Raw genomic sequence first — 14,008 nt, forward strand, 5'->3', positions numbered from 1 at the left:
TTGCGATATACACAGAACAAAATAAAAAGTTGATTATATAAAACACACTTTAGGGTCCTGAATCAGCAGTCAAATAGTGGACCTTATTCTGATTGCCCCAGCTAGAAACCTTGCAACCTTTGCTGTCATCTGCTCCTCTTGATCTGCCAGAAGAAACAGCACTGTGGCAGTGGTTGGGCGACCCAAAATGGTCAATAAAAGAGGCATAATAATCTTGTTCCTCAGGTCTTTATAAAGAGTGCACGCAAGGAGGGCCTGTGCCACTGATTCTGTGCTGCCATCTCCGCAGGGACATAAGCGCTTTTCGTATGGAATCTGTTGGAATCGTCCCTCAAGTACAGCCGATGCTATACGTGTATAAGATGACCAACAATTTTTGCCTATTATTACTAAGGAAAAAGTTTCATCTTAGGCACAGAAAAACACGGTACTACAGAAAGGATACAACTGAATACACTCCCAAGTGTTGGACTGGAAACTTGGAAAGATTTACATTAACATATCTGTTCAGCCATAATGAAGAGAGTGGATGTAAATTGGGGAATAGTGTGTAGTGGGAATTCCCACAATCAGGACTTCATGAAATGGTCCTGGCTCATGTGTCACTATGCGTGTGTGGGGAAGCAAGGGATATCTGCATTCTGTACCCAAGAAGAATGCATACCTGAAGAGGTGAAGATGGTGGTATTCAACGTTAGGTAAAGTAAGCAAAGAGGAATCGTGGATCCATCGCCCCTGAATCAGCATCTGTACCAAACTGGTTACGTTTAGAGCAGTCACCAACCAACCTTCATTTGCTGCAATATCCAGCATTGCCTAAATCAAGAAGACAACAATTTTAGTTACTCCTTATCAATTTCTCACACGATCAATGGAAACCACATAATGAGAAATAATATGATATTGTTTATCTTCACAGTAGTTCTGTGAGACTGTCCACTACATTTGGGAAACTCAAGAGAACAGAATTAGTTCCTGTGCAGTGGTTCCTAAGTGTATCTTTTTTAAAAAAGAAAAGTGCAGGTCACAGATTGCCTGAGGAAAAGAAGGAAAGCATAAAACTGTCTTCCAAAACAACTCTTCTACAGTAAGGTGGGTTATGGGGGTCAGTACGATTTTCCATACCAGTGTTAATGGTCCCCAGGACAGTGTTAGCATGAGAAGCAACCATGTTGCCAGTATCAACCATGTGAATCACTTCCTTCGAACAATACTGAAATTAGTCACACCACTGTTGAGAATATTTAAATCAGGCTAATGTTTATACAGAGTTTTTTAAGTGCCATCACATGGTTTTTAAGTTTAATCAACCTATACATTTCTCCTAAGAATATTAGACTTTGCAGCAGGTCAAGAAAGTATACTGCCCTACAGTAAAACCATCAAAATCACATGTTGACATTAGCAGCAGCTAAAGGCTATCCAAACTGTACATGATGACAAATGTACAACTGCCAGACAAAACAAGAAGCATTCAAAGAGATTTGAAAAGCTTTAGTAGGTTGACACTTCATGAATATACCTGGAAAGCTAATCACTGACAGTATTGGAAGCAGAAGGCTTTTTATTTTCAGTTTAAGTTTTTGTTTTATTTTATTTAAAAAATAAATACAGGGAGCATCTAGGCTGCATTTTGATGCTAAAATGTATGCTCCAGACTTCTTGTACAGCCCACTAGAGGAATGCTAAGCTGTCTATATTAGCCTGTACATTTAATCAAATGTTTTACAGACAAACAAAAGGCAGCATTTACTTAAGGCAAACTAAACAACGAAATCTTCTTTAAACAAAGGAGTTGTTTACACATGCAGAGCTATTTCAATTAAATTACACTGATCCTGGAGAAATGTTGAGTTTAAAAGGTACACAAAGCTGGTGGCAGCCATGGGGGAAGAGATTCAGCTTGGAAACGGTAGTTTATGCTTACCTTTCAAAAGGTTTATTTCTGACCAAGTTTGCTTAGCGTTTGCTAAGGACCAATGTTCAAAACTATTTTGCCTATGGTTCAATGTCCTGTGAGCTTTTGATTTTTTATAAGAGAAAATCATGTCCAGTGTGATTGTATGTAAACAAAAGCACTGCTACCATAACACTCATTGCATGACACTGTGGATTTCAGATGGAGGCAAAACAAATATGGACAGGAAGGTAACTTCATATTTTTTTAAATGGTGATTTCCAATCTCTCTCCTCTTGACACAATCATGTAATACAATTTGAGGAGGACAACTTTTTAGGATTCTTCCAACTGGTAAGCATTTAAAGGGGTGAATGGGCTACTCAGTAGAAAAATGCATGGATGACTTTTTGCATATGTTGGATCCTTACTTCTCTGCTTCCGTGGGAGAATGGAACACTACAAACCACTGCATGCGTACAATGGGCTATGCACTCTGTCTAGCCAGCACTACATTTTCATGCCTGGATGACCTGGAGGTGGGTGGAAGAGGAGCGATTTCCCCCCTAGCTTTTTCAATGGGCTCTTCCTGAACTTTCAGTTGCCTACTTATAGCACCAGTTTGGACTATGCAGACATTCACTTAGCTTAGGTGTCATGGTACTTACAGAAAATGCAATATCTATCCTTTGAAAAAGCCTTATCAGCATAAGTTCTCATTCATGCATTCATAGTCTTTATTGCGCTAGCCAAAGGCCATGGCATCGTTCACAAGGGGAACAAAAGGAAAAACAGCAATAACCATAAAAACATTTAGCACTACCAGTGCAATAAACCATGGTCAAGTCTCATAGAAATTATTTGTTGCATAAATTATAATAGCAGGGAAATCTCAGGTAAAATATGCCAGCTTAAATGTCCAAATCCCCTTTGCAGTTGACTGCTATTTTATCTAGCTCTTTTCTCCTGATCTTCTTAGCTGCCAACACATATAGTGCTACTTTATATGTTACAAAGTCATCAGTATCGCTCAGCAGCCACTTCACCCTTTCCACCCTGTTAGAGTGTATTCCATTTGTAAGCAGGGGTTTTATAAATCAGTCTCTTGGATCTATATATAGTGGGCATTGCAATACATAATGGTACAGATCCTCTACACAGGGTTGCCCACATATACAAAGTCTCTCTTCATACTGTACTTTGCCATACCGACCATCCAACACCATTGAGGGCATCGATTGGAATCGTAATTCTGTAAAAGCAGTAATTTCTCACTACTCATACTTCTGGGGTTGCGGCTGAAAAGTAGCGATACGCGGAAGGGCTTAGCAAACCTCTCTCAGCACACCACTTCATTGCTTCAAACTGGACCCACCCCAACACCACTTTGCAATAGAAAAGATGTGTGGGCAAAGATTTTTGAGGTCATTTGTCTACCCTGATTTTCTATGTAAATCCCTGTAGCTGCCTTTGAGGGGGGATGCTAGCCACCTCCACCCTGCCAATATGCCTCTTTCATTGTTGTCTTTTTAAAATCGATGTATAGGTGAATTAGTTCCAAAACTTGCTTTGACCTTTATCATTATTGGCACCATCACCTGCCACATTAACCATTACTGCATCAGAGGACACCACTGTTTAACACATTCTGCCAGTTACTGATGTGAAACAAACAACATGCATGTGCTAATGCACAACAGGTTTCCTCTAGCAACAGACTGATGCTTAGATGCATCATAAGACAATTGAGAACGAGCATTTGCTGGTCCCAGCCACTCCATCCTTCCTATCTTGAGTTGGGTCTAAAAGAGCTAAAAAAAGGAGAACTGTGAGTGCATGGAGTATAAATGGTAAGGAAGTACAATTTGTGACACTGCACATTATTACTGACCACAGGGCATGTCTTTAAAGACATTAACCTTAGCTTCCAATTTCCTGGCTTTGTTGAGCTTGAATCAACACGAGATAGCCTTAACTCTTTTACCCCACCTACTGACCGTACTGAAATTTATGCACACAGACAGCTGTAGTGATGAAATTCTTATAGTGTAATATACAAATTCAGTGTGTGAAGGGGAGAGGGCTTTGGGCTGCACAATGAATTCTATTGGCGCTTTTTCTTTCGTTTTTCCTCACTAAGCAGATTTTTTTTTTTTTGACAAAGGAATAAGGACCTGAGCAAGCAAATCTACAATCTGCCAGCTGCAGAAATTTGTTATAGGATCATCTGCCACACAGAGAGCTTTGCACAAATTGACAGCCGTTTACTCGTATCCAATAAGGAATAACAAACGCTTGAGTGTGTGGGTGTGTTCTACATAGTGCCTAAGGCCCACGCGGCAAATCCTCTTTCCCCTCTTATTCTGTGTTCTCTCATCCATAATATTTATTCATAGCATCTCTATCCTGGTGTGAAATCCAGCACAGGGACATTGTGAAGAAATCAGAACCGTAGCCAGATCAGCTTCTTCCATTTGCTGCTTGGAAACCCATTCACATTTTCATTCATTAGCTAAGTGCAACACGCATAAATGCTTAACACAGCAATGGAAAATGAAATCCTTTCAAATACTCAAAGCAGCAAATTGAGTCATTCTGCTTGCGCTCTCCCAGTCAGTCAGTCACATGTATACTGGAGCAACTAATGGAGAACATATTTAACATATCTGCTCCATTCTGTAAAAACGGATTTTGCACCTGTAGCCATCACCATAATTGGTATTTTAAAAAAGACAACCTAATATCGCTTTCTTTGGTGAGGTAAAGTCCTTACTTTTAAAAAATGAAACAAAAATTTCATATTTATTCTGCATTTCCCATAATGCTTAACTGTGTTTTGTGATGCTATTAACTCTGTGCTGCTCTGTACTGACAGGATCACAGCTAGAACCCTCCTTAGAAACATTGGGTTCTACAGGGAGCCTTGGAAATGACCTCAGCCAAGGTTGCTCTTATTGGCATGAATAGTAATCCATTAATATCTGGCACTGAAATGTCAGAAGTCGTCGTATTGAAACTGGATAAAGGACTACTAAACCAAGAATTCCTGACACCTAAGGTGGAATATCCAAACGGTACCATCCTCAAGTTAGATACTGTAATGATGCCCCAAATTTGTAACCTGAAGCAACCACCTTGTTTTGCCTTATGGTAGTGCAAGTTGTGGAGCAGGTATATTGTATATTCTAGTGTAATAGCAGAATCTTTTTTACATTGACACAGAATAGATTGAATACTTTGAAAGCCTGAAAGTTCTATTATTTTCATGCTAAGATAGTAATTCAAATTCCGAATTTTAAATCAGGTTTTACCGTATTTACTTGAGGCTAATGTGCCATCAAATCTAATGCACACCTTAATTTTCGCAACATAATTTGGCCAAAAAAGGTGAGCATTAGATTTGAGTGAATACGATATTTTAAGTGAAATTCTTCTGGGTTGAAAGGCACATGTGTTGAATAAAACCGACACATTTCTTTGTGTGTGATTATATTATATTATATAAATACAGAAGATGCTCCAACAACTAGCAACAGAAGCATTAAATCATGTGAAGTAACTTCAATGAAATGCAAAGTTTTAAAGTTTCTGAAAAATTTGAAGTCAAGGGGGGGGGGAATCGAAAGTTTATGGAAAAACTAAAATATATGCAGTACTTAATTTTAAAAAATCAAACCAAAGCTTACCTTACACCTTTAAGAATGTAACATTTAGCATTTACAACTCAGAATATGAAATATTATTTGGCATATTTATGGAATGTACAGCTACAAGAACCTAGTTTGGTTAATGCAAAATTGTGACTATACTCAGCAGTAGTCAACTTCCTTCTGTTAGCCGTGGTTAGAGTTCACTTTCTATCCAAACTTCCAGATATTTCATCTTCGGTTTGACACCCACAAAAGGGTTTGGGTTTTTTTACAGTTTTGCTCCTACCTTCTAATGTTTTTATTCTTCAAGCACAGCTGCTGTTTCCTGAACTGATGGAGGGAAGAGCTGAAAAGTTGGCCGTAAGGAAGAGGCCAAGTCAAAGGAAAAGAAGAAAAGGACAGTTGCTTCTATTATCACCAAGCTAGACCAAAGGTCACCAGAAGGCGGTACAAGCAAGCAACTCATGAAGATGGCAGAACCTTCTGGGTGCAGAAATTTATATTGGATTTGAGTGCTATGTATATCAGAATTCTCATTCCCTAATGCTGCAGATCATATTTCATTCCCCCCCTGTGTTTCCCCAAATTTCCTCTCTAGCCCTTCATATCTCCATTTAAAGCAGATTATATACTATGTAAAAAACATATCTGTGGTATCACGGATGCCCTATATTTGTCTACATACAATTATTTAAGCTGGACATTCAGAGTCTTATTAATTGTGCAAAGAATTAAATGAGATAACAGCAAATGAAGTGCTCTTTTTATAAGGTAATCATCGTTTATAGGTAATTACTATTCTGTCAAAGCTGCATTAAGATGGTGAGCAGATTTAATTAAGGAAAAATAAAAAAAATAGAATTTATTACACAAGCTGACATATTTTGAAAATACTTATCTCTCTTGTCACAACATGCATCACTGGATACTTTCTTCAACAGACATATTCATTATAGTCAGCAAATTAAAACAATTAATTTATATTTTAGTGGAATGGTACCTAAATGCCCAGTGCTAAGATTTGCTGTTCAGGATAATAAATCCACATATCCACAACCACCAATTACCTCTGAGAATGAAAAGACATGTGCATATAAAGCTGACCCTTCCAGTGAAGTGAATGGGAAGCCTGGACGAAGACTGCATAAGCTATAATAATGCATAACTGATTTGCAATTTGTCTGAGTTCTATGTCTGTGTGCCACAAGGATAGATCATGCACCACATTTTTAAGCTAATAGTCTTGTCGACAGGCACAACCAATTTCTTCCAATGATTAAGTAAAAAATAGAAATATTCCTTCAAAAACCCCAAAGCATACCAAATTACAAAATTCTAATCCACTTGCCAGGCCACGCTCAATATTTTTGGAAAAGGAAAATCTAAAACCATTTTTCTCCAGTCACATCTGCACCTTTTTTTGGGGGGGGGGAGGAAGGGAGGGAGGGAGTTAAGGTCAATTTCCTTAGAATATTCAATATTGTGTAAATAATTAAATATTTATAGTGTTTCAGAGAATGCTTTTCAATGGCAACAGTTGTTCACAATAACTTTCTCCTGAACTTTTAGCCCCGTAAGGTTAGCATTCAGGAAGCTCAGCTGCTATCTAACAAACTTAATTAATCAAAAAGTCATTTCCGAGCAGTAACTATGAGTAAAAGTGCTTCAAGTGTGCTAGCAAGCCTACAAGTTAATCAAAATGCTAATGCAGTACAAATTAAAGTTGTGATTAACATTTCACAGTAGCTGCTTAAGTGAACTGATCACACAAATGGGTTAAGCATTAGTCATTTTCTCCAGTGCCAACTGGGAAAAGATTTGTCATGAGTTTTGGAGAGGGGGGGGAGGGGGAGAGAATTGTACATAAGGAGAGAACCGTATCATCAAATTGTCACCAAATATACTACCACATAGCAGTACTTACGGCTACCTGGGGTGTTTAAAAACAAACATGTGGGGGAAAAAAGCTTAGACAGATGGAAAGTAACTCTGTATTGGCAATTAAGATTCTTTTTTTTTAAATGACATGCTCATTTGAATTTATTAGCTATGCACCAGAGGTACACGGAAGAATATTCACATTTACCCCCTCTACCAAGTGACTTTTTAAAAAGGCTAAGGTATCTGAAAGACCCAGGGATAATTATTTGCACATGGAAATGCTTGAAAATGGACAGTAATAATGCCTAAGTGGTTCCAAAAACGAAACATGTAGCTAGACACCCACACGTGATGGGGGCCACAGAAGAAAGATGTATGGTGAAAACTGGGACTCTGGATTGAAAGGAAGGACTTTTACTTGCCAAATCCATTTTTGGACTGAAGTCACGACTTTCCAAAATTTCTAAGCTGACGATCAAGTTTTTGAGGAATTAAATTGGCCCAGAAATATTGCACATTGGAGCAAACAATTATTGAACAAATAGACAACACACTAGGTGCAACATGCACATCAGTATGCGTCTCTTACACTATATTAATGACATATAAAATTGGCAGAGGGTGAGCTGTGTTAATCTTTTGCAGCAAAACCCACCATAAATACTAACAAATGTACTTAATTTGTTATTATGCTTGTGCCTTTGTGGCATGGCTTCAGATGCATGAAGAGAAATCTTAGTTGGATGGTATATAAAGGAGAAAATTGTAAGGTGGAAGTTGACTGGCAATGAGGTGCAAAAATGACAACCAGTGAGAAATTAGCAATAGAGGCCATGCAACAAAGTAGTGACAGAGGTCAGGCTTATTATTTCTCCCAAAGTATAATTGTACGGACTTAGTATTTTGTCCGAAAATTACACTGTGTGTGAAACTGCTATCTCGATATATGTGGGCAATATTCCAACTACTGCATTCTGTCACTGTATTTTCATTTGCGCAACGCGACTCCTCCCCTCCCCCTCCCTCTGCGCATGCCCATATCCATACCCTTCCCAGATCTTCTCCAGAGGATTGAGAGAATGCCCTAATACAGATAAATGGGGTGTGCTGGGAGAGGAGAGAAGGAGAGAGGTCCTGTGCTCTAGGAGAAATCCTTGTCCTGATGGAATGAGAGGTTTAGTGCCATGTCGGATTTCACCATCAGGATGGTTTCTCATTTTATATGGGGTACTCAGATGGGTATGTTGAAAGTACAACACACATTTGAATCTGCCTACTAATAAAAGGGTAGGTATGCATAAACAGCTGAATTTCTCTATAAAATATATGCAAGTGGAAGCAGGAAAATATATGAATTCCTACTTCCATTTATTACAAGGGCCAACACAATTATTTCTGTCCATGCCTGCCTTTCACAATGATGGGAGTTTTCATCAAATGAGAAGCTGATCTAAAGTTTTTCCCCTTCCTGTGTGTGTGTGTGTATAGTAGGTTTTCTGATTCGGATGAGGCATTAAAAAGTCATAAAAACCATGGAGTTGCATGGCAGTGCAAAGTTAAGGCATAAACACCTCCCTTAAGCAGTTAAGAAATACAATTCTAACATCTGAAGCCTTCTCTTCTCTCAATGTACAGGTACCCTACTGAGATGTGCTTAACTCATCCATGGGTAAACACTTCTCAAAGGTTAAGACTGAGCACCATGACAGCCTCACTACTTGGCAATGGTAAAATATTTTATCAACAATTCTACAAGTGGAGGCTCATTGCCAATCAAAATGCAAAGCGGGCAACTGTCAGATTACTTCTCAGAAGAAGTGATTGCCCTCTGAGTGAGGAACTGAAAGGTATTACTACTTCAATTACCTATTTCAATTAATACAAATTCAAAAGGCGGTTTCAAACAGCAGAAAGAAAACTAATCACTGAACTTGCAGTAATAAAGCATTTGACGCAAAGAAGGAATGAGTGATTTCACATATTCTGGTACAATACTAATATGATGACTTAAAATTACTGAAGCTAACTTTTCAGCACCCCCACCCCCAAGAAAGTCTTATTAAACTATTGCCATGCAAATGGTCAGCAATACAGATCAGAAACCATGCACACTTTTAACAGAAAAATGGAGCACAGTATTATTTTTAACACATATTGTTTGGGAGAAAAACTACTCGGGTACTATATTGTGCTACTGGTTGTAAACAATGCTGGATTCCATAGTAAAAATGTAGACTTCTAAGCAGCTGAATCAAAGAATAATGAAAATGTAAGTTCTTGGGTGCTTAAATGCACAGAAACATTAATGACTTGCTTTAGGCTTAATATGAAGCCAGTAAAAGACCAATAAATAGATTTCTCATATTCGGCATCCCCTGAGTATGGCTAGCACACGTAGCAGAATAAAGTGATAGAACAGACTGTACCAATGTCAGATGGGAAATGGGGAATACAATTTTGAATGCTCCACTGTATAGAAGCGCTTCCTCAAAGTTTTAAAGGAGAGCAAACCCTAGTATATCAGAAAAAAAGTTTCCACTATAGCTCATTCTCTAATAGGCTTTCTTTTTTAAAAACCTTTTAAAGGAAGTTATTTTTTTTACAGCTAGTAAAGTCTTTAAAAATGTGATCCCCCTATCTGTGAACTGAAATAGTACAATCTATGCTAACACTTCATACTACTTTATTCTGTTAAATGTGCAGATCAGATCCAGTGTAATGTTTAAACACAACATTATCTTGCTTCTGTTAATCAGCCTTCTCCATCCTGGCGCCCTCCAGATACTATAAAAACTCCCATTAGCCCCGGTTTTAATTGTGCTCAATTGAAGGTATAATTGCTGTCACTGGAAACTGAGAAGCCAGGGTTCCAAATGGTGAGGAGATTTCTAATTGTGTTCGATTACACGTGCTTACAAACCTTCTTCATATGTTTGTTCTAGTTCTAGCAAATATCTGAAGAGCAGCTTGCGCATTCCGTTCTGTTGAGGGTGGGGCTTACATCCACTTCCCTGTCCCCATCTGTGTCTGCCTAATCACAACTTCTGTGGGATCAACATGGACTTTGCTTACATCTCAGTCCTAAATTAACTTTCTTCTTCTTCTTCTTCTTCTTCTTCTTCTTCTTCTTCTTCTGACATTCCCTGTATAATGGAACCATTAAAGTCTACCTGCCTCACAGGACTGTTGTGAGGATGCACAAAGTAAGAACTGCAAAATACAGAAAAATGCTAGAATGCTGTACTAATGCAATCTCTGTGAACAATTCAGGTTCATTCTTGTATCCATATTGTGACAGCTAACAATAGCAAACCAGGCAAGTGATCATAAAAGAGTGCAACTGTACCTGACATATTCTAATTGACTGGTCTAACACCGTCTTGGTATCAGTGACATAATCCGGGCACGGTAACACAGCGTGTTCAAAATGGGCTTGCATCAGAAGATGGGTTTTTGTGTGTGAACTGTCAAAAGAATGCGGATTGACTTCAACGGGGACATGTTTGGCCAGTTCACTGTTCATTTGATCTTCATTATGTCGTACTGGAAGGTCTGCATACTCTTCAGCATCCTTAATAAATAAAAAAAAGGGGGGGGGGGAGAAAGAGAAAAAATGTTAGTGCGGAAAACATGATGGCTGTGATCTACAGGACTGTGAGTTTGCTTCTGCAGATTTTGTTGCTGTTCCTTCCCTTCACAACAGCCATTGTGTCCTTCAATAAGCTGCTCACAAGGGCAGGGATACCCTCTGGATGGCATCTGATGTACTGCAAGAGGCGGCAACTAGAAGCAGACATTGGGCAAGTTCCACATGTGTCCTTAAAGCTCTCCTGCCAGAGGCGGGTGCAGAAGAGGTCGCACTGGGAAGAGCAGTGCTTGGGGAAGAATGGCTAGCGTTTACAATATTCTACTATTTTTGCATTTACTGTACTACCAAAGCTACCAGGTTTTCCACCAGAATGTTCAAGGGAGAGATTTGCAATGGCAAAATCAATACTTTCAAAGGGGAAAGGTCTCTCAACTTTTAATTTCACCAAATGCACAATTAATATGGTCTGGTTTTCCATCATTTCTTGAACTGTAGATCTCTGGGACAAAACGGCTACATTTCTCACAAATCCATAGGAATTAAATGCTTGCGCAGATGAATCCTCCTTCAAGCCCCACCTCCCCAAGAAGCTGTAAATACATTAGCCAAACTTCAGATGTTCCTAAAAGACAACCCACTGTTAATATTCAACAAAACTATTCACTTCTGATTATAAACAATATCACATGTTGCAGCAATGCTACTGCCCAAAGGTAAAAGGATGTTTAGAAAAACTTCGAAATAAAGTTTATGTTTCTTTAAAAAAATCATGCTCTTTAAGCAGGTTTCTTTCTTCCTCGTCATAAAAAGACTGACTGAAGACAACTGCGAACTAATCCTTGATGTCTCTGCCAGATCTCTTGTGAAAACTGTGGTCATTTATTTTCTGAACCTAAAGGTCACCACCATTTTAAGCCCTATTGAATTCTGCATGTTTGCCTCACTCTTATTTAACTTGCACCCTTTTAAAGATATTTTAAAGAATATTTACCAAGGAGATTTCCCCCCTCCTACTCAGTACGGCCTAGCAGCTACAACTGGGAGACAGACCGGGCTGGGGGGGGGGAGAGGCTGGAGTAGGGGAGGCAGGGTCAGAGGAGTAGCTGCAGCTTAGCTGGTATTTCTGCAAAAAGAAAATAGCTCCCCAGACTCCTTCCCTCCCCCTGCAAATACAACCTGTTTTATTTACTTCCAAAACACTCCTCTTGTTTCAAACAACTTGCCTACTTCATTTCCTGTGTGTGATGGATGATTGTAAGTGAAGTTCATTTTCTTATCTGCATCATGTAAGTAATTAAAGGAAATTGAGAATGGGCACTGAAGCTTTTATACAACTGGGAATGAAGCTGAATGGAGGGCACCAAGGTCAGCACAGTCCATTATATTTTTATGCAAGAGGCCGGTCTGTCTGCCCTGTCCCTGTTTGTTTAGTGTAGGCAGGACAGACTGCTAACTGCAAATCTGTGCTTCTGATTTGCCCAGCTGTCCTTGAATAAAGACATCTCCCACTGCAAATGTTAAATGACAGTGATTGACAACCTGATGATGAACTCTGCTTGTAACCCCCTGCTACTGTTTTCAGATTGCACAAGGAAAGACAGAATAAAGAAACATCCTCCATAATCAAATCAAATAGGCCCGGCTGTTCACTCTGTATTTTCCATTTGGGTTTCCCTTTTCAGTACAAACCTTATCCTAGTCTGCAAATGCCGTGGGTTCAACAGTGGCAGTCTAAGCACAAAAATATTTTGTTTCATTAGAGTATTGATTTCAACAAAAAGTTGGCAATAAAACGACTTTCAAAACCCAAGGTACTGAAGTTTACAATTTTAGGGGAACAACAGACAAGAACATCCTTCCTTGTTTTCTCTGTTGTTGCTTTGTGTCCTGTCATTTAGGACACAAATGAAGTTGAAAGTTGAACAATTCAAAGCTGGAAGCTCTTTGATAACTCCTCTTGGAATAACATACAATTCTCCCATAGTGTCTATATTTTGTCCAGAGGCGGGAAAAGTTAGGCAACTGAAGGTCGATGCCCTGGATACATTTAACACTCACTTTGCTTCTTCACCACCCTCTCCCCCTTCTTTCTTTGGCAGGCTGAATGGAACCCAAGGGCCATTAATTAAGCAGTCACCAAGTTTACTGTGTGGAAGTTTTAACCTACAGCACCCTGACTACACAATCCATCACCTTTCTATAGATTTCCAAATGCCTGAGGACTGAGTTGACTCACCATGTGCCAGAAGGACATCCCAGTGGCCACGCTACATTTTTTAAAGTCACCATCATATGTTAATGGGCATTCACTGCTCAAAAGGCAGTGGTGAGTAGAAAGTAATTCATGATTGTCTACCAGATGTGCTCATCCAAGCATTTTCAGGTTCACCCCAAAGTGACTGAGGAGTGATTCTCCTCAGTTTACTCAGTAACTAAATAAGGTCAGTTTGGAATGATTCATTAAAGAATGCAAAAGGGGAGGATCAGAGCAGAAAATAATAATTGAAATATGGGTGAGAAGAAGAGCACACTGAAGATGACATAGACCAAAATGAGGATAGGAATAAAAATATAAAAATGGGCTTCCAACATCCTAGCTTACAATATTTGCACTTTCATTTTCACTGCTAATAATTGACCACAAAACCGAGATTAGCACAAACCTTTCCACCAACTGTGGAACCTTAGATGGGGAGTCAATGGTTCTTCAGATATTGCTGGATTACAGCTCCCATAGTCACTGACCATTTGCTATGCTGGCTAGGCCTGATGCAAACCGGAGTCCAACAACACTCCATGAGGCACAGGTTCTCCACCGTTCCTTTATTAAAGGTTTCACAAACGCCCTCCAAAGCATCATCTTTTTTCAACCTTCTCCCATTCTGTTACCTGTCAACAGTGCCTTTCTTCCAGAAAAAGAGGTGCGGGGACTGCGTACCCTGAGTACCCCCAGAAAAAAAGCACAGCCTGTCAATTAAAATGTTTTGTTTA

The 14,008-nt window shown here is 39.2% G+C and overlaps 1 protein-coding gene across 1 annotated transcript in view; it reads right to left on the reverse strand.

Moving 5' to 3' along the window:
- Positions 1–14,008, reverse strand: part of ASCC3 (activating signal cointegrator 1 complex subunit 3) — a 204,620-nt gene that overhangs the window by 10,927 nt on the left and 179,685 nt on the right. The window contains exons 37-38 of the mRNA XM_081856656.1: positions 10,775–10,999; positions 665–816 (exon numbers count right to left, since the gene is read on the reverse strand). Coding sequence (XP_081712782.1) covers positions 665–816; positions 10,775–10,999 — 377 coding nt within the window. The remainder of the gene's footprint in view (positions 1–664; positions 817–10,774; positions 11,000–14,008) is intronic.

The sequence above is a fragment of the Podarcis erhardii genome, assembly GCF_964252035.2.
Source record: "Podarcis erhardii genome assembly, chromosome: 3".
Taxonomy (NCBI): domain Eukaryota; kingdom Metazoa; phylum Chordata; class Lepidosauria; order Squamata; family Lacertidae; genus Podarcis; species Podarcis erhardii.